The following is a 19557-nucleotide window of genomic DNA, read 5'->3' on the forward strand; positions in this document are numbered from 1 at the left end:
CCCAGAAGAAAAACACTTCCATATTGTGACAACCCTGTAGTTAAATCACCTACAAAATTCAAATTAACAAAACCAGTTATATTCAGATACTTGAAATCTCCTTTGTCAAACACAATGCCATAATCTATAGTATCCTTGAGATAACGTAGCACCCTTTTTGCTGCCTTCCAGTGAACACTAGTAAACTTACAATTATACTGCTTAAAACAATTGCTGCATAAGATGTGTAAGGTCTTGTATTAGTGCTGATATATAGCAAACAACCTATAAGTTATTGATATGGCACTTGAACTTTATCATCCTGCATATCCCAAAGCTTTAATCCAGCTTCCATTGGTGTTCTAACAGGAGCACAATCGACCATATCAAAGCATTTCAGCACATCTTCAATATAACCCTTCTGGTCAAGTTTTAAACTACCTTCCTCCCAGTGTCTGTTTATACACATACCGAGACACGACTTTGCTTCTCCTACACATTTAACTTCAAAATTCTCAGACAATCCCTGATACAACTTGTCTTTCATCACACTGTTATGACACAAGACATAAAAATCATCTATAAACAAAGCAATAATTGCAACATTTTTACCTGACTATTTGATGAACACACAATCTTCATTGGTATTTGCAATATAACCTAGGTCTAAAAGCGTACATTTTGCCTTTTCATTCCACTGTCTGGCCAATTGTTTCAAACCATAAATGGCCTTAGTTAGTTTATAGACTTTACCTTCACTCCCTTTTAAAACAAAACCATCTGGTTGCTTCATGAGAATAGTTTCCTCCAAGTCCCCATACAGAAAAGCAGTCTTAATATAAAAATGATAGATCTTAAGATCAAGATTTACAGCTAAACTAATGAGAGCTCTAAGAGTACTATGTCTCACAAAGGTGAAAAAGTCTCACAATAATCAATACCAAATTTTTGTGTAAACCCTTTAGCAACAAGTCTAGCACGGTGGAGTGCTGTACCATTCACATTCCTTTTCAGCTTAAATACCCACCTGTTACCTACAATACTTTTATTACTCTTTGGTGGGTCCACAAATTCCCAAACAGTACTGTTCTTGAAACACTTAATTTCCTCTTTCATGGCCTTTATCCAGTCTTCTTTGTCACTCCTCGACATGGTATCCTCCAAATTCACAGAATCTTCTCCCAAACTAGAAAAATCACTTACCAAATAGGTGACATAATCCAGGTACTCCTTGGGTTTGGGTACATGGGCTGTCTTCTGACTGGTTGGTCCTCTTCTAAAGCATCAGGGTCCTTTGGCTGCACCTCAGTCTCTTCTGGGTCTGCCACCGACTGAGTATCTGGGATGTAGTGTGGGTCTTGATCTCTGTCACTTCCAGCACTGCTGAGGTCTTATTCTTCCTCTGCCTCTCCCCATTCAGTATACTGTTTATCTGACCAGAACACACAGTAATCTTCATTATTAACAGCTGGTGTCCTGGTATTGTCAGACATGCACTCATACTCCAGAAAAACAACTCCAACCTTTCACTATTTTCTTGGGGTTCTGTGGATCAATTAGTCTGTAACCTTTGCTCATTTCATCATAACCTACAAAAACAGGTTCTTTAGCTATGGCATCCCACTTTCGTCTGTTTTGATCTTGTATACGGAGAAGAGCTCGACAAACAAACACCTTTAAATGGTTCAAACGAGATATTTTTCCAGTCTATAATTCCTGTAGAGTTTTACCATTAAGTGCTCTGTGTGGAACATGGTTCTTTATGTAAACAGCTGTATCGCATGCCTCTGCCCAATACTGCTTAGGCAGACCAGATTCAAATAGCATGCACAAGGCCATCTCACAAATTGATCTGTTGGTCCTCTCCAAAATCCCATTCTGTTCTGGGCTATAGGGCACACTAATCTGATGTTCTATTCCATTCTCTCTAAGCAATAAATCAAAATTTGAGTTCACAAATTCACTGCCATTGTCACATCTAATTGATTTTATCTCTGCACCAATTCCATTTTCTACCCAAGTTTTAAACTCACAGAAAAATTCAAATGTTTGATCTTTACTCTTGAGAAAGTAACAGAATGTCCTCCCGGAATAATCATCCCCTAGTTCATACATGTACTTAGCCATACCATGTGACATTTTCTCCATGGGGCCACATAAATCCATATGTGCAAGGCCGAGCAACTCAGATTCAAGTTGCCCTCCAGTCTTAGGAAAAGTGAATTTCGACATCTTACCTAGTACACGCGATTTGTACTTGTCAAGAGTTTCAGAGTCACAACACTCCAACTTTATGTCACCACTCTGTAAACATAGCATAAGTCCTGTGTCAACTCTTACATGACCAAGTCTACGATGCCATAAGTCTTCCAGATTAATAAAATTTTTAACAGTGAGAGCATGTTCACCTGACAACACAGGATCATCGTTTTTTAGTTTATAAATGCCATTTGACTCTGATCCAGAACAAAGTATCTCACCACTTTTGAGCACCTCACATCCACCTTTGTCAAAAACAACATTTATGCCTTTCCTGATTAAAGCAGAAACTGACAACAAATTAGTTGCTAAGCCAGGGACAATAATAACCTCTTTATTGAGGATATATCTGGCGAACTGACAATAACATCACCTTTCCCTTTGCTCACTAATTCAACATTAACAGCACACTTCACAATTTTTTGTTTGCTATTTTCTGTTTCAAAATCTTTAAACCATTCCTTTCTTGATGTCATGTGTGACGATGCTCTGTAATCAATGATCCCCTCATTCTGGTTGAAATCTGACATACCAAGTGCACAAAACAATGTGCTTTTCTGTTTCCTTTGATTCTTTCTTTGATGATACTTGCTTCTGAGGACATTCGGACTTGAAGTGACCATACTTCCAGCTATTGAAACATTTCACTTTCTTCTTCTCTTGCTTGTCTTTTGAGAAACCCTGTTGTGATTTCTTATAATTCTTTGTAAATAAGGCACTATCAGTGCCATATTTGTCCAACTTGAGGTATTCTTCCACACTACTATTCACCAACTTTGCTTTGATATTTTCTGATGTGAAATTTTTGTCCGTTGTAATGGACTCTATACCCATCTGGTATGGTAAACAAACTTTTTGTAAACCTCTAAGCATAATCAGTGTAATTAGCCCGTCATCAACTGGTTTGCCCATGCTCTGCAGTTTGTTGACTACATCCAAGATGTGAGTAGCGTAATTTTGAATATTTCCTTCACATTTGGATGATGTAGTATCCAGCAGAACATCCCAGAGATTCATCCATCTGGTTTTATTCTTACAAGCAAGCAGTTTTTACAAAGTATCCCAAGCGTCCTTTGCTTTTGTTGTGTTTTCCATGTGTGCATACAGAGATTTATCCACATGCAACAGAATAAGTGTCCACACATCTATATCCTTCTCTGCATTTGTAGCAGTACTTGCACCTATGATATGATCCCATAATTTCTCGCACATTAGAATGAGTTTCATTCCAAACTTCCACGTGTTATAATCATCCTTGTTTCTCAGTTTGTCTACCACTGAAGTAGTGGTTTTTGTCAAACTTACATTTGAAGCCATTTTCAGACACTTGAATTCAAAGCACTAGAATACATGACGGATTTCTTCTGAAAAACGAGAGTTAAAATGTTGACGAAGTTGACAAAACACAAATCAAAACAAGTATCACACACAACACGGGCACATTTCCTAACACGCTTCTTCAGTTATTTATCTTCCTACCCACACACCAAACATAGTTCACTGCACAGATTTACCGTTCTGGGTCCATAAATTGTTAGCAGAGCAAGGTTAGGCACTGAAAAAGATAAGTAACAGATTGTTCATAATACTTATATTCTGATAACAACACATTACATGTAGCACACTTAAGAGAGTGAGCATCAAGAGCAAAGATAGTCTATTTGTCATACTCGACATACACAAAAAAAGAACCAAGGAGCCAGATTACCAACATAACAGAAACCTCATACTGTTAGTTTATCAAATAACATGTCTAGTTATCATCTTCAGTTATTCTTCATGAACAACGGTGAATGAATACCTTTTTCCATGACTGAACATTTAGGGTGAGGACCACAAAGATATAAGAGAAATTAGGGTTTTAATTGAGGCATATAGACAGTAATTTTTCCCCTGCTCTATTTGCAAGTGGAGCAGGAAAGGAAAGGATTAGTAATGGTACAAGATATCCTCACCATGCACTGTCCAGTGGATTTCAGGTTTGTATGTAGATGTAGATCAACACTGAGGTGACAAAAGTCATCGGATAGGGATATGCACACATATGTGGCAGTAGTATCATGTACACCAGGTATAAAAGGGCAGTATATTGGCAGAGCTGTCATTTGTACTCAGGTGATTCATTTGAAAATGTTTCCAACAATGTTACGGCTGCACGACAGCAAACAACAGGCTCTAAACACGGAATGGTAGTTGGAGCTAGACTCATGCGATATTCCATTTAGGAGATCATTAGGGAGTTTAATATTCTGAGATCCACAGCGTCAAGAGAGTGCTAAGAGTACCAAACTTCAGGCATTACCTCTCACCATGGACAACGCAGGCTCCGATGGCCCTCACTTTATGACCTAGAGTAATGATGGTTGTGTAGAGTTGTCAATGCTAACAGACAGGCAAAATAAGGTGAAATAATCACAGAAATGAATGTGAGAAGTACGATGAGCATATCTGTTATCACAGTGTGGCGAAATTTAGTGTTAATGGGCTATGGAAGCTGACGACCGACGTGACTGCCTTTGCTAACAGCATGACATTGCCTGCCATGCCTCTCTTGGGCTTGTGACCATGTTGGTTGGACCCTGGGCGACTGGAAAACCTTGGCCTTGTCAGATGAGTCTCAATTTCTGTTGGTAAGAATTGGTGGTAGAGTTCAAGTGTGGTACGCACCGAACGGAGCTGTGGAGCCAAGTTGTCAACAAGGCACTGTGCAAGAAGTTGGTGGCTTCATTATCATACAGGCTGTGTTTACATGGTGTAGACTGGGTCCTCTAGCCCAACTGAACTGATCATTGACAGTAAATGGTTATTTCTGGGTACTTCGAGACTATTTGCAAGCATTCATGGACAAACAAGAATGGAATGTTTATGGATCACACTGCAATACATCACCATGCCACAACTGTTCACAATTGGTTTGAAGAACATTATGGACCCAGATCGCCTAACATGAATCCCATTGAACACTTATGGGGCACAATTTGTTTACTTTTCCCATTCCAAGGATTGATGATCATGTTGGCAAATGCAAATTCTCCACCATCTTATATACGTGTTACAGATACGATCAGATTTTTATAGCTATGAAAGGTCATACCATTCCATTTCACACGCCCACAATATGTTACACTAAGGTATTTGTATAAGTTGACTGATTTCAATTGTGGCTGAGTGATACTGTAGTCTTATGATATTACAATTTTAAATTTTGTGAGTTGCACAATTTTACATTTTTGCTCACTTAAAACAAGTTGCAAATATTTCACCCATTTGAAATCTTATTAAGTTTCAACTGAAAATTTGTGTAGCTTTTTTAGATTTGCTTTATTATAGATAACAGCATCAACTGCTAAAAGTCTGAGGTTCCTTCTGATACCATCTGCCACGTCACTGGCATATTAGATGAATTCAAGGGGCTTGGCACATTTTTCTGGGGCATTATGAATTATTTTTCAAGCTTTTAGGAGAAACACACACACACACACACACACACACACACACACACACACACACACAGGGGGTAGATGGCTGGGCACAATATTAAGAGAAATAATACAGTAGTTGTGGTGGTCACCAATGCTAGTGTAGCAGCAAACGAGAGCTCAGAAGCTTTGTTTAAAAACACTGCTTCAATGTGTCAGGTAGCCAGTATAAGAGCATGATGTGCAAATTTCAGGCACTCTCAGATAACTGGACCTTATCAGCTGCAAGGGTAATCCCAGCAGAAAATCCTGGGCCTCCAAGGTGAGTGGACCTTCTTAGGGGTAGTATCATGCCTACATATATAAAAATCCTTCATTAGAATTCTCAGAAGCACCTCCAGATAGACAGTCAATGGGAAGCAGCAAACAGCAAAATCATATAAAGAATAACAAGTAAATTAGAATCATGAAATAAAATGATACCTCAAGAACAAGCCATGATTGCCATTTGGTACACCTGTTGCCTGTGTTGAAACCATAGCCATTAGAGTTCTGAAGGCATATGACCATTCTTTGAAATCATCTGCAAATTTTTTATTCTCCTATGGAAAGAATGTGTGTTAGTAGTGAATGAAATGTAAAAACACACAACAAGAATGTATATACATATAGCCACGTCAACAGTTACCCTGTTCTTGAATGTATGCTTCACACCTTCCTTAGCACACAACCTATGGATAAGATTTACAAGATCTAAATTTGGAAGTTGTCCATTAAGACCTTCCACTTTAACATCAACATAGCCTATCTTCTCAGCATGTAATTCCAAGTTGACTGCAGCCTGTAAAAACAATACAAAAAGTGTTTAAAATGGTTGCTTTGTTGTATAATGTAACTACAATTTTAAATGTTTAATTACTCTTACTTGTATTGCACCTGCCCTTCCCATCATGTCCCCATGTTCCAGAACCCCTGGGTGGCCACAGGATGTTCTGTGATATGCTTCTAACCATGCCTGCACCCCAAGTTGTTCATGTTCTGTTACTAAGAAGATGATATCCTTTGCCCAGTACTTCTGCCCTGTACAGAAATATGACTCATTTTATTGATTTGAAGAAGACTCTTTGAAATTATCAGACATGGGTTGACATATAAGGGCAGAGTGGTTATTACCCATGCTATCAAAGACAGGTTATTTAGTTGCCCCATCCATACTATTACGAGTCAGGATAAATTAATTACTCTAAGGAATAACATTCATAAAGATGTCAAAACCACTTAGGGATTCACTTAACTTAATGGTAGACATTTTGCACCCAAATTACTGATAATATGTTTCATTTTTGTGTATTATATTATCTTCAAACATGGATTTCCCTCCTCAAAATTAAAAATATTTATTATGAACAGTGTAGTCTACTTACACCTGAAAAACTTGGCAAGTGACAACATGAGTGCAACAGATGGCATGGTTGTAGCTTCTGTACTCTTAGGTGGGCGATAGGGGGTAGACAGAACCAAAGCTTCCGTACTAGCACTTCTTGGTGCTCGTAATATAGCATACACATTCTTTCCTGTGTATTTCTGAAACAGACAATTGATGTAATTGTGTCTCTTCTACATACAAATATCTTTGCAGCGAGATGGTGAGAGCATTCTAGCATATTTCTACCATGGAAAAAGATAAATATACTTACAGTTCCAGGAATTAAAGGATAATGCACAGTAAAATTGTGGGTATATGTTTCAAGATTAAGCTGTCCAAATTTTGCTAACAGCCAAGAGTACGGAATACTGTCAGGATGTCTTATAGCTTCATCAGCTAGTTCTTTCAAGTACTCTCTAGCGACAAGCCTTTCTTCATAATCTCCCTTGACCAATCCAGGAAGTAATGCATTTTCTGAGAAATATGTCCCTTTACAGCAAGAACAAAACAAAATTTTAGTGAACTGACAACACTCAAATCTATCTCAATATTTAGCATCACTATCCACAAGTCAGTGCTTCAACTATTCATCGAGCCATTATCTTACATTATTTATAGTCTACCAAAGACTTTCCATTATCATATTTATTTTTAACTTTTTAGTTTTAAGTGGAAAGGCTGTCTCAAAATATTGTTTAACTATATCTATGAATATATTAAACAACTGAAAATCTGGGATGGAATAGCAGCAGTATGGAAAAAAAGAGAACACACACACACACACACACACACACACACACACACACACACACACACACACACGACCACTGTCATCTCAAGACAGCAAGGCTTGGCCTGATTGTGTCTAAAGTGAGAAGTGATCTTTGCTGGGGTGTGTAGTGGTGGAGGGACAGCAGCAGAGTAGGAATGGGGGAAGATGCTGTTACAGGAAGCTGTGGGGGGACCAAAGAGGGAGAGAAGTAGAGAAAGGGAAAGGACTATGCTAGCTAAATGGAAGGCATGAGATGGGCTAGAGTAGTTGCAGGAAAAGGGATAGGCAGGTGGAGGTCAGGGAGTAGCAAATAATAATAATAATAATGATGATGATGATTGTTTTAGGACACTAAACAATGAGGCCATCAGTGAACCTGCATGAAATAAACAGATACGAGTGATAAAATAAAAAGTTATGATAAATTTTAAGACCTAGTTGTTTCAACAAACAAAAATTTAAAATACAACATTTTGAGATTCATTTATCATAAAAAGCTGATAAAATACAGCAGAATAACTAGATAAGATGAAGAACAAAATACCAGGACATACTTTGAAAAGGATTCTAGAAATAATGGGTGACCAAGCCACTCAGCGGCATATTAAAATCTCTCACCCAATATTTTGGGAAGGAATCCTGTAATACCTTACAACATGAACCACACACTAGCCTCATTTACAGTTGAAATATACAGCAGGCCAGTGGGAGACCCAGATCTGTCCTCAAGTCATCATATAAAACACACTAAATCAAAATATGCTGTACTGAAATCGGTGTTAAACATCTCTGACACATTGGTGGCTCCTTGGGACACCAGATAAAGCCATGTGTCCTACTCTGATCCTTGTAAGGGAGGGACTGAACACTGAGCTGGAGGTGGAAGGGACCAGTCTCCTCGGCAGTCACATCAGAATGTTCATTTCCCCGGATCCCTATGTGCCTTGAAATCTGGCAGAAAATTATTTCCGTATCCTGCCTCTACAATATAAGGAGACTGTCCTTGACTTTCTTGCCATGATGCCATCTCATTTGCTCCACTGCACACGGAATAGCAAACAATTCCACATAATAAATGGAAAATTGCTCTGAGAGCCTATCCTAAGGACAAATTCGGAAACATGGTGGAACAGCTGAGAATGTCTCCCTGCTTAGGCTCATCAAAGTAAACATTAATAAAATTTGGGTGGCAATTTAAAATCTCATTAAATTTAATTTTAAAAAATTAATTAATTTCAAAAAGGAACTCTGTCCTCTTTAGTAGCCTTGGGGATCCCATACTCCACCCCTGTTTTTGAACATTATGTCCTCCACCTGTAGTAACTCAAGGCTGTCCCTCATATAGATCTCAAATGGCCTCGTTGCCTGAGGAAAATTATAGAACCGACATTAAAGTGACAGCCGGGCAAAGGAGGTGAATGCTGGCGATTGTGGAACAGCCAGAGCCCTATATGCTTGCAGAAAATATTGAATAGACATTGGAGGCTCATCACCATCTGCACACAAGCTAGAAACTGGAATAATGCAATAATCCCAAAACCGGAATAATGCATGAATCCCCTGTTGACAGCCAAATACACTCGTGGTGAGTTACATCCAGCATCTTGAGGTACGAAGGTTGCTGACCCGTAAATCTAGCATTAACAGTCAAGCCAGGTTTGCATGAAGGCTATACAAAACTGGTGCAGATATGATGTCAGCTCCCAAGACTTTTGACTGGCAGATTTGAGAATGTTTAAAGCCTTGAGGCATCATAATTTCAATTCTTTAAAGTATGGCAGCAACATTAGTTTTTCACAAAATGAAGCCCAGATATATCACTTTTTCCTTAAAAGTGTGAACGGTATCCCCCAGTTTGGAGCAATTAAAAAAAAAGTACAAACTGTTTTCTTCAAAGAGAACTTAAAACTACTTGTGTTTGCTCATTCTGTCAAATACCTGACTGTCATTAACAACTGTTGAGTAGCTGCTGTGAGGTTGGAGGAGGCACAGAAGATGGAGAAGCCATACACTAACAAGGAACACACAAAAGACTATGCACCACAGCTGAAATACTGTTTATCCCTATGGTGAACGCCATAAACTTAAAACACTCCCTTGAGGAATGCTGTTCTTCTGCTTAAAACAGTCCCGCAAGACATTTCTGACTCCGTGTCTAAAATACCTTTCATGGAGGAAGGACTTTATGGGAGTGGGGAGAACCCCATTCATAGAGCTGCAACACAATATTTTGCCTCCACGTAATATCTCAGGCCTGGAGGCTACTGAAGGTTTAGGCCTGCAGGGCTATACGCATGAAGGACGCATTTCAGGAAGAGCTCACATCTGTGTAACTAAGAAAAGCTGCTATTGGTTGGAAGAATTCAGATGGCGCTGGCTGTGAAGCATTTGTTGGGGTCAAGTACAGTGTGTTAGGTGGCGTGTTCATCAACAGGGTGGTCCAGCTGTCTTTTCGCCTCAGATTGTCAGTGTGGTAGATCAAATGGTTGAATTCAGAGGTAGCCCTGCCTTTGGTGATGTAGGGAGATGCCTAAGACAAGGCTGGAATACGAGGCCGTGGAAAGGGCCTTGTATCTAGTTTTATTGCATGGAATGAGCCCAGAGGCAAAGAGTTGCAGGCAAGGGTCAGATAGGAACAGGAAAGGATACTGTGTAGGTTGGTTGGGCAGTGGAATACCACTGTTGAAGTGGATGTTCCCCATTTTAAGGCATGGCGAGATGATGTTGGAAGCCTGATGGAGAATGTGATTCATTTGCTTCATTTAGACTAGATGTTAGTGAAACACAAGAGGGATGCTTCTATGTCGTTGCGCAGGGGGTATGTGGGGAAGAGTAGATATTTCTGAACAAGGTAGGGACAGGAGAGGGATTGCTCATCACTACAGATGCAAGGGCCACACATAGCTGGGCTGTATGGATGGTGGTTGCCCCCCCCCCTTTTTTTGGGGGGGGGGGGGGAAATGGGTGACATCTGTCATAGTGGACGTATTGTTAGCGACTGGTAGGACAGAGGTACTAACGTAGCAATCATCGAAGTGGAGGTTGGCATCGAGGAAGGTACTTGTTGGGTGACAAGGAGCAGGTGAAATGAATGGAGCAGAGCATGTTAAGGTTCAGAGGAAAGTGGATAGGGTGTCTTCACCCTCGGCCCTCATCATGCAGATATCATCAATGAATCTGAAACAGGTGAGGGGTTTGAGATTCTGGAGGGTTAGGGATTCCTCTACATGGTGTACGAATAGATTAGTGTAGGATAGTGCCACGCAGGTGCCATTTGCTGTACTAAGGATTTGTTTGTAGGTGATACCTTCATAGGAGGAGTAATTGTGGGTGAGAGTTTAGTGGGGCATGGTGACCAGGAAGAGGGTAGTAGGTTTGGAGTCAGCCGGTCATTAAGAAAGGTATTGTTCATAATCAGCAAGGCCACAAGCAATGTGAACAGGGAGATCGCGCCGACAGTGATGAGCAGGGTGCTGGATGGTAAAGGAATAGGAAAAGGAACAGGGGAAGTCAGTAGAGGAATCAGCTGGTACCTTTTACAAAGAAACGTGGGTTGCAGGGCAAAAATTCTCTCTGTGAGGATACAGTAACCAGCCACCCATCTTCTACATGCTTTCAAGGGTACATAAACCTGACCACACAAGACACCCCATTGTGGCTGGTATACTCATTCTCCAACTAGAGCTACATCTATACTCTGTAAAAAATTGTGAACTGCATGCAGAGGGGCCAAAAAATTGCAGTACCACCTGTTGGCTTTGACCCATGATGTAACTATGTTGTACAATGTCACTGTGTGCAGTTTCTTAAGATGATCACGTTTGCAGATGGAGTAAGTAATGGTGCTCTCTAGTGTGAGACATTTGTGTTTCGAAATTGTTTGTGAGTGATGTTAGTGCGGCACTGAATTTTGTGCTGTGTGTTACTCAGTGTTATGGGAGTTTGTTTTCATTTGTTCATCAGTGAGTAAAATAACTCAGTGTTTTGGGAGCTTGTTTTCATTTATTTATCAGTGAGTTATTTTAATGACATGAGTTATTAGCTACTGATTTGTTTTCAGTTTTGGAATTGCTAGTTTATCATTCTATTAATGGTTTGAAATTTAATTTCTGGATTTTTCATTTGGTCCTAGGTATGGATCATACGGTGAAATTTACTAGTCATCCATTAGTTGCCCTTATGGCTGACAATATGGCTGCTAGAATTAAATCTCCTCTGTTATATAGCCTTGTGGCAGAATGTGTGAAGTGCAAGCAGTCTGTTGAATTTATGAAATTGACCAAAGTTACTGCTTCTCAAACCAGAGATGAGTACATGTGGCAGTGAGCCCGCCCGGCTAGCTGCGAGCTCTAACATGCTGCTTACCAAGCGGGAAGGCGTGCCGGTTCCCAGTACGAATCCGCCTAGTGGATTACTGTTGAAGTTTGGTGTGTCAGCCAGCTTGTGGATGGTTTTTAAGGTGGTTTTCCATCTGCCTCGGCGAATGCAGGCTGGTTCCCCTTATTCCGCCTCAGTTACACTACGTCGGCGATTGCTGCGTAAACACTGTCTCCACGTAAGCATACACCATAATTACTCTACCACGCAAACATTTGGGGTTACACTTGTCTGGTACGACACGTTCCCTGGGGGAGGGGGGGGGGGGGGGGGGGGCGGGGGCTGTCCACTGGGGGCCGAACCACACAATAACACTGAGTTCAGTGGGGGGTGGCGGTGGGGTGAGTGAACTGCTGTAGCCTGTTGTGGGGTTGTGAACCACTGAGGGCTTCGGTGGGAACAAAGCCTCTCTGTCGTTTCTAGGTTCCCGGTTCCATATACAATACACATGTGGCAGTGACACAATGCTTGAAGATTGATTAGCACAGGTCCCCTATTCAGTAATGGTTACTTTTTTTAGTGTGTGAATGATATGCCACACTAGATTTATTTGTCAGCTGACTGGGTGGTAAATACATTTTTTTTTTTTATTTGCGGTAAAAAGTGAGGGGTGTGTGTGTTTACACACATCATTTTCTTTGCGATATGGGTATCTAGATTTATGTTGGCAGCAGTTTCGTGTGATCTGTGGCTTGGGTTGGTAGCTGAAATTCTTGTTTAGTAGTTTACAGTTGAAGTGTGTTGTTGTTATTTTGGTATGGTTAGGTTTTAAGAATAGTTATGTTAGTTGTGGTTGTACCAGGTTTTGGAGTTACGTGTGGGTTGCAGTACTGTGGACTTCGTTTTCACCATATGGGTAAAGGTAAATTTCTGATACTTCCCCCCCCCCCCCCCCCCCCCCCCCCATATTTGTTCATTATTGTGGTTTTATTGATGGTAGAGGTTGTCATCTGGTTCATTTTTGGGTAACCTTTTTTTTTTTATTGCTGTATATTTAGTTAATCCCCATACAAGAACTTCTAATTCCCATTTGCTTCATGTTATTTCTGCAATTAAACATTTTTCGTACCGTTTTGTTGGTTGGTTGGTTTGGGGGAGGGGACCAAACTGCAAGGTCATTGGTCCCATCAGATTAAGGAGGAAGTCAGCCGTGCCCTTTCAAAGGAACCATCCGGCATTTGCCTGATGCGGTTTAGGGAAATCACAGAAAACCTAAACCAGTGCACCACCTTGCTCAGTTGTGTTTTTGTCTGCTCCTGTGTGTGATGTGTGACGTGACAGTCATAAGTAGGTAAATAAGCTTTAAGCATGGGGAACCAATAACCTGGTGATGGCTTGGATCACAGCCGAAATGTGGAACTACAATTTCCAGTAATCCCGTCAAGTGGAAACAGCCCCCCCCCCCCCCCCCACACACACACACACTCCACTTACATCAGCCAATCTAAAAGTTATTTCATTCGAACTATACTTGTGAGGCGTCTGGGGCAAAAGATGAAGCAGGCAGATGGTATAGACACAACTGAAAGGTGGTAATGAGACGTCATGTATGAGCTTTGCTGGTACAAGAACAAAAGCCAGAAGTAATATAATGCTAGAATTAGGGGTCTGTAGCATATAGGGGAAAAAATCAACTTACATCAAGTTTTCAGGAGTATGGTAACATGATCATTTTAAGGTCCCATGGGTAAAGAAACATTGAATTACTGAACACTGTTGTGTCTTAAGTGTGCTTATGGATCACTCTACAGTTAAAACAGTACACTGAGCTTAATATGGAAATGTGCACAGCCTATTACGGCTGCTGTTCTGGACAAATGCAAATAATAATAATTTCTTGCCACTCAATGGTCGGGTGCAGCCTTGCAAATTGCATGTCTCGAGTGTACCACTGTTATTCAACTTAGTAAAGGAGACCTACAGTTTTATGTAGAATCTGAACCATGTGTCATTTCTGGTGACTGCTAAAATCATGGAGAAGTGGAGGCTAGATCAAAAAACAGACTGAAAAATATGTGATCTGAATGGGATTTGATCCCGTGACCTTTCAGATTCCAGGCAAGCACTTTACCACTACACCACCAGACCCCACTGCAAGAGAGGTTCCAGTAGGGAACTGTGTTGTCATGCAGAAATGCTGACTCTTGCCTGAAACTGGCTGTTTAATGCTAGGAATTTCCTGTGTGATTTCAGGTAACTCATACACTGAAAGAACACTTTTTGACAGCTGTACCCGCCTATTTATTGTGAGGTGAAAACGGATGTTGATGCAAACAATAATTGTCTATGTAGCTGTAACAACACTGACACACAAGAACACTCATCCCTGGGGCCAAGAAGCCCCCCCCCCCTCTTTCTCTCTCTCTCTCAAAAAAATATATAATGCAGTCACGTGGTTTTCTTTCTTTCAAGAAAATGATTGCTGATGAAAATTGTTGCTGTAGGAGATTAGTTATTACTTTTTAATATAACATGAAGTGTTACTTTGTCATGCTGTTGGTGAAAACAATTGGTTGCTGACTAGTTAAATCACCTACAGAAAAACCAGTGTTATGTTTGCCGTACCATCTTACAACATTCAGTTTCGTGATGGCTCCTGTAGTAGGAGAAAAACCATAAAAATGTGCTTTAGACCATGGCCTGATATCACTAAGGATGTAGCTGTGGATGTGAAAGCCTGTATTGTATAATCACAGTGCACTATTGCTTGTGTATGTATGTATCACTTATCACCTCAAGTTGCTTGAACAGGCCCATACGGGTGAGGAAATGGAATTTTATAATTGTGTGACACAAAACTCCAGTACATACCTGCATTAAAATTGTCATGTGCCAAACTTGCAAACCACAAAACACCAGCTATGTATGATAAGGCACACACCTTATCGTGGTGCTTTATTAAAAGTTTTACAACCTTGCCCCGTCCAACCCCGGGATCCGTAAGAAGGCCCATTTCTTTTACTTTTGATATATGTGCTTCATTTTTATCACAGAAAGTTCTGTAAACAGTAATCCACTGTCCACAATAAATACTGATGTATATTCTACAGATAGGTCCTTACACTGCAGAATAAAATATTATGAATTGACTTATGTTTACACTATTGTATCTAGCATTGATACCACGCCATGCAGCGCTTTCTTTACTTGTGACATCGCATTTCACAATTATCTAAATTTCCCGGACTGTTTCGCACATCTCTTTCTTGATCGTCTTTGACCATGCCGTTACGCCTACTGCCATTCTAGATTCTACCATATAGCAGAGATATCTGCTCCATGCCTACTACAATACGAAGTAATTTATTACAATAGATGTCTGTTAAAAATACTAGTAATAGCAAAAAGTGGATCATTAGAATTAAATCGCTGGAATATGAGTGTTTTTGCACCAAAGTTCTAACTATCTTTGGAAACCCTAGAAATGAAAATTTTTTTCGTATATTAAAATCGACTGTTTTGAAATGTAAATATTTCTTTGACATTTTAGATTGGCAGCAATGGGCGACGAACATCAGCGCTCTAGTGGCAATACCTGACGTGAAAAACGTAAATATTGTTGTTGACGCGGTTGTTTAAGGTGTGGGAGGCGCTGAAATGGAATACCACTTTGGCACAAATAAACGGAAAACTTTTCCGAACGCAAATGAGGCAAATGATGCAACAAATTTGAAATACAAAAAGAAGTATAATGCTATTAAAAGAGTAATAAAAGATTTAGTGTTTGTAAGTATATACTTCTAATTTTTTCATTATGTGAAGGTAGTCTCCTAGTTGTCACGATTATGTCGGAGTTACGTGCCCATGCTCGTATGTGCAGGAAAATGCTGCCTTATGCGACCAAGTCTCCCAGATGCAGGAACAGATCGTAATTAGAAAGGAAGAAAGAAGATTTTTGTTGAAGAAACTTTATCATCTGCAGACAATTGCAGGTGTGTTGGTTACGTACGACTTTGTAAAATCACTGAGTAAAAGTACTGATGATTTGTTTCGATTTTAGAGACTCGCTTACTTTATGGCAACTGCCCTTCAAGTTGATGCGACCTGTTGTAAATCATAAAAACATGATGAGGAAATTGGCTTTGTCTTTTCCATTCTACTTTCACAAATATAACGTACTATCTTGAATTAATAAGTTTGTTTTAGATATAGTGGCTTGAGTACAAAGATGACAGAGTTGCGTGATACGATTTTGGGTCATCAGCAGGCACACGAAATGTTTTAATTTCGAGAATGTATATTTTCTTTCTTCGGATGTTGCTGCAATGCTTCATTTATATATGTATTATACCTTACTTCAAACTATGTGGTTTCAGAGGTCTTTTCGAGTCTTAAACATCTATAATATGTATATGCAGCTGAGGCAATAAATAAAAATTTACACCAAGGACCGGATTGGAATGCAAGTCTCCTGCTCACCCAGCAGATGATCCTACTCCACCACTGGAATTGTGGCTTTGTAATAATGAATTTTTTTTTAACAAGGCCAGGATTCGAACCCAGGTCTCCTGCTCACCATACCGATGTGCTAACCACTATACCATGCTGGCACAGTGTCTTTGCACAACTGCAGGGACTACCCTAGCACACTTCCCTCCTTTATTCAGATTCCCGTTGAACTCTATTGGAATAGGACCTCACTGTTGAATAAAATGAGGGATCCTGCCTGAAACCCCAGCATAGGTACTTAAATCAAATGAAACACTATGGTTCCAGAGACCTTTTCAAGTTTCAAACATTTATGGTGTACACATCCACTACTGTGAACTCCTGAAACACATTTTTCCCGTAGTAACAGTTTAAACCACTTCGGTGCGACAGTTTTAAGACATTGTTCTGGGCTGTTTAATCTGAGCTAGATTGTATTGGTTTCGTGAGTCATTTCAACTACTGGTGCTGATGACTGTTTATGTTAATGCAGCCATCACAGGTTCATTCAGCTCCTCTGTCAAAGTGGGTTAGTGCTCTACCAAGAATAGCTTTCCCTTCCTTTTTTCAACCCAGCTCTTCAATCCTAATACTACAGAAGCAAATGATAATACTTGTTTCTTTTTCTTTTTTGAAGAGCAAATCTCCAAGGTCATGGATGTGTCAGTACATGCAATGACCATAAATGTAATAACAGATACATAAGTTTATGTAAACACAATCAACAATATAATACAGGAATAAGCTTAATTTTTCAAGGAACTCTGCAACAGAATAGGAGTGCCCACTCTTCAGTTTCAATTTGAAAGCGAGTGTATTACCGCTAAGAGTTTTGAACTCTTGTGGTAGCTTATTGAAAATGGATGCAGCAGTGTACTGCACATTGGTTGCTGAAGAGTCAAGGAAGTGCAATCCAAATGCAGGTTGGATTTCTGCCTAGTATTAACTGAATGAAAGCTGCTAATTCTTGGGAATAAGCTGATACTGTTAACAATAAATGACAGTAAAGAATATATATATTGAGAGGCCAGTGTCAGAATACCCAGACTAATGAACTGGGGGCAACAAAAGTTTCGCAAGTTGACATCCCTTATTGCCCGAACCGCCTGATTCCGAGCCAGAAAAGTCCTTTGAGAATGGGAAGAATTATCCCAAGATATGATACCATACATCATAAGTGAATGAATATAAGCAAAGTAGACTGCTTTTCGTGTTGAATTATCACTTACCTCAGATACTGATCAAATAGTAAAAATGGCAGCATTAAGTCCTTGAACAAGACCCTGAATGTGGGCTTTCCATGACAGTTTACTATTTATCTGAAAACCTAGAAATGTGAACTGTTCAGTTTCACTAATCATATGCCCATTCTGTGAAATTGAAATGTCATGTTTTTTGAATTATATGTTAGAAACTGTAAAAACTGAGTCTTCTTGTGATTTAACGTTAGTTTATTTTATACATGCCACGAACTTATGTCATGAACTGCACTATTTGAAACAGTGCAAACATTGTACACAACATCCTTTACTACGAAACTGGTGTCATTGGCAAACAGAAATATTTTAGAATCACCTGTAATACTAGAGGGCATATCATTTATGTAAATAAAGAACAGGAGTGGCCCAAGCACCGATCCCTTGGGCACCTCGCATTTAACCATGTCCCACTCAGACCCCATATCACAGCCATTCTCAACACTGTGCTGTCTGTTGTTAAAGTAAGAGGTGAACCAGTTGTGAGCTACTCCCCGTGTTCCATGATGGTCCAACTTCTGGAGCAATATTTTGTGATTAACTCAGTCAAAAGCATTAGTTAAATAAAAAAGATGCATAATGCTCAAAACCTTTTGTTTAATTTATACAGTACACCACAATGAAAAGATAATATAATATTTTCAGTTGTTAAACCACTTCTAAAACCGAACTGTACATTTGATAGCAAATTATGTGAAATAAAGTGATCAATTATACATGTATACACAGCCTTTTCACAACCTTTGCAAACACTGATGGTATATAGAGAGGTTTAAAATTGTCTACATTATCGCTTTCTCCCTTTTTATAAAACAGCTTTACTATTGAGTACTTTAACCGTTCAAGAAACTGACCATTCTTAAAGGAAAAATTACAAATATGGCTAAGTGCAGAGGTAACATGTGCAGCACACTGTTTCAGTATTCCGCTAGGTACTACATCATATCCACGAGACTCCTTAGTCTTCAGCAATGTAATTATTGACTCAGTCTCCACTCCTGTCAGTACCACAGAGGAGTATTTCAAGATACCCAGTAGAATCTAAGTTTTTATTCAGTTCATCAGCAATGCTCGGAAAGCGATTGTTAAATAGCTGACTTATTAGTAACAGGGATATTTTTACTATGAACTGACTTTATATTATCGTCCTTGTGCTGCTGACCACACACTTCTGTCATGTTTGACCATATGGTTTTAATTTTATCCTGTGAATTAGCTATTCTATTTGTGTACCGCATGCTCTTTGCCTTCCTAACAACATTTTTAAGCACCTTGCAATACTGCTTGTAATGGGCTGTTGTAGCTTGATTGTGACTACTTCTAACATTTTGATGTAATTCCCACTTTGTTCTATGTGATATCCTTATTCCACTAGTCAGCTACTCACAATGCCTTTCACTGCTAGTACCCAGCTTAGAATGTTCTAATGAAAAGCAACTTTCAAAGATCCTGAGAAATGTGTTAAGAAAAGTGTTATATTTGTCATCTATGTTATCGTCACTATAAACTTCCTGCCACTCTTGTTCCTTAACAACCTTTAAAAAACTCTCCGTTGTCATTGGATTAGCTTTTGTACGTAGTTTGTAATTAATATAATGGAAGGAAACATTCCACGTGGGAAAAATTATATATAAAAACAAA

General features: G+C 39.6%; 2 protein-coding genes across 2 annotated transcripts in view; one reads left to right on the forward strand and one right to left on the reverse strand.

Moving 5' to 3' along the window:
* Positions 1-15488, reverse strand: part of LOC126416147 (glycosylphosphatidylinositol anchor attachment 1 protein) — an 82533-nt gene extending 67045 nt beyond the window's left edge. The window contains exons 1-6 of the mRNA XM_050083695.1: positions 15044-15488; positions 7355-7572; positions 7082-7241; positions 6583-6737; positions 6346-6498; positions 6141-6259 (exon numbers count right to left, since the gene is read on the reverse strand). Of these exons, the coding sequence (XP_049939652.1) occupies positions 6141-6259; positions 6346-6498; positions 6583-6737; positions 7082-7241; positions 7355-7572; positions 15044-15185 (947 nt within the window). The 5' untranslated portion in view covers positions 15186-15488. The remainder of the gene's footprint in view (positions 1-6140; positions 6260-6345; positions 6499-6582; positions 6738-7081; positions 7242-7354; positions 7573-15043) is intronic.
* A 248-nt stretch (positions 15489-15736) lies between these two features.
* LOC126416644 (transforming growth factor beta regulator 1-like) overlaps positions 15737-19557 on the forward strand; it is a 77155-nt gene continuing 73334 nt past the window's right edge. Inside the window, exons 1-2 of the mRNA XM_050084437.1 lie at positions 15737-15958; positions 16053-16164. Coding sequence (XP_049940394.1) covers positions 15830-15958; positions 16053-16164 — 241 coding nt within the window. The 5' untranslated portion in view covers positions 15737-15829. The remainder of the gene's footprint in view (positions 15959-16052; positions 16165-19557) is intronic.

This window comes from Schistocerca serialis, chromosome 8 (genome assembly GCF_023864345.2).
Source record: "Schistocerca serialis cubense isolate TAMUIC-IGC-003099 chromosome 8, iqSchSeri2.2, whole genome shotgun sequence".
Lineage (NCBI taxonomy): Eukaryota > Metazoa > Arthropoda > Insecta > Orthoptera > Acrididae > Schistocerca > Schistocerca serialis.